The 1,901-nt window shown below is 56.7% G+C and overlaps 1 protein-coding gene across 1 annotated transcript in view; it reads right to left on the bottom strand.

The window, feature by feature from the left end:
• Window positions 1-1,901, bottom strand: part of LOC103457089 (sorting nexin-14-like) — a 10,170-nt gene that overhangs the window by 4,787 nt on the left and 3,482 nt on the right. The window contains exons 11-16 of the mRNA XM_017302088.1: window positions 1,798-1,875; window positions 1,610-1,724; window positions 1,389-1,544; window positions 905-1,029; window positions 499-557; window positions 236-417 (exon numbers count right to left, since the gene is read on the bottom strand). Coding sequence (XP_017157577.1) covers window positions 236-417; window positions 499-557; window positions 905-1,029; window positions 1,389-1,544; window positions 1,610-1,724; window positions 1,798-1,875 — 715 coding nt within the window. The remainder of the gene's footprint in view (window positions 1-235; window positions 418-498; window positions 558-904; window positions 1,030-1,388; window positions 1,545-1,609; window positions 1,725-1,797; window positions 1,876-1,901) is intronic.

Genomic DNA, 1,901 nt, shown 5'->3' with positions numbered 1-1,901 from the left:
CTCCAGACCTGCTGCAGCCTCCAGGTCAGACCTGCTGCAGCCTCCAGACCTGCTGCAGCCTCCAGACCTGCTGCAGCCTCCAGGTCAGACCTGCTGCAGCCTCCAGACCTGCTGCAGCAGCTCTGAGTGTTGATGTGGATCCTAAATAAGTGAATCTGATCTCAGGTGAGTTTTAACTCTTTGTAGTTTATCGTTGTTCACAGGTAGTTTGTGTTGCTGCCACATATTTAGTTTATATATTTATCTGCATTCATACATGAGGTCATTTCCGGGTCAGAACCGGGTCTCACCGAGTCGTCGTCCGGGTCGGCGCCGGCCGGCAGCAGGCCTCCCTCCATGGTGGAACTTCGGAACACGCCTTTGATCCGGTTCCCGATCCGGCTGATACCGAACGCCTCGCCCCGTCGGGACGGATTCCTGGAGGGCAGGGACAGTGAGAACTGGGCCGCCGGGACCAGAACCAGAGCAGAACCGGGTCGGCACCAGGCGGCTCCTGACCTGTTGATCCTGGCGTTCCGGGTCGGCGACTCGGATCCTCTCAGCAGGTGTCTGAAGTACTAAGAGCCAGAAGGAAACAAACCGGGTCAGAACCAGCCCAACGGCGCCGCTGGGAAAGTATTCACTCCCCAGAAGCTTCAGGCCTGGCACGGAGTCTGGACTGGCCTAGTCAAAGCCCAGATCCGGATCGGCCCGAATCAAACTAAAACATGGGGTGTGAATACTTTACTTCCATCCTCAGGTTTGATCCGGTTCAGCGTTCCGGAAGCTGGAATGCTGATGGAAAGTTGAGAGGAAGGAAAACCTGCGGCAGAAAGCCCAGGTTAGACGGCTGCTTGACAGGGGAAGGTTTTCCTTCCACACAACCTTCCATTAGCCAGTTGGAACCGGGCCAAGCGGGCCTCACCTCGTCGCTGTGGCAGAACATGGGCGTGAAAACTTCCTCCAGCAGGGAGAGAACCAGTTCGTAGGCCTGGAACAGGAAGGGCTTCTTCTGCAGCGCCACCACCTGGCTGTAGGGCGCCGCTGCCACTGCAACGCAGCACAAGGTCCGATTAGAGGTTCTGGTTCTGGCAGGTTTGGGTTTCAATGTTTATTTACTGTGTTTCTCATGTTGATCAGTTTTTGGATGTTTCTTCCTGTAGAAACTGATTGATCATGTTATTGATCCTCACTGTGGCTCGTCTTGTGATCGGAAGGTTGCAGGTTCGATTCCAGCCTCCTGCCGATGTGCCTCTGGGCCCTGAACCCCAAACTATCGGTGTATGACTGTGTGAGTGTTTGTGATGAATGGATGAATGTGAGTGGATAAAGTTCAGTCCATTTTCCACTGATGATGTTGGGAACATTAATGTCCAGGTTCTAGAGGTTCTGGTTCTGGTCGTGCTCACCGCTCTGGATCCCCTCCACCACGGCCGGGTCGAAGCGGATCTTGTCGGCGCTGTCGTCCCTGCAGAAGGTCCGGTAGATGTGCAGAACCTCGTCGTGCAGCCGCCGCAGCTCCGGGTCGCTCAGGTCTGGACTCAGGATCCGCTCGTTGAACTCCTCTGCAACACAGAGGTTCCGACCGATCAGACCAGAACTGGGCCGGACCGAGCGTTTTGGGCCTTACCCGCGGCCAGGCAGAACTGCAGGACGTGAACGGCTCCTTCCTGCTTCAGGAAGTTCAGGAAGCGGAACAGCAGATCCTGCTGGCTCCGGATCGCCTTCAGCTGCAGCTGCAGAACCTGCAACACAGAGGAGCCGGTTCTGGAGCAGTTCTGACCCGGTTCAGGCCCAGATCTGGCCCGGTCCACTCACCGACGGCCTCCGGCTGCTGCTGCTGTATCTCTGCAGGAAGGGAACCAACGGCGACGGCGGCTCAGCAGCAGCTTCTGGCTGCAGAGGAGAACAGCCAATCAGAG

Source organism: Poecilia reticulata, linkage group LG21 (assembly GCF_000633615.1).
Source record: "Poecilia reticulata strain Guanapo linkage group LG21, Guppy_female_1.0+MT, whole genome shotgun sequence".
Lineage (NCBI taxonomy): Eukaryota > Metazoa > Chordata > Actinopteri > Cyprinodontiformes > Poeciliidae > Poecilia > Poecilia reticulata.
Note: the sequence above shows the minus strand (reverse complement) of the source record. Positions and strands in the feature narration are given on the sequence as shown.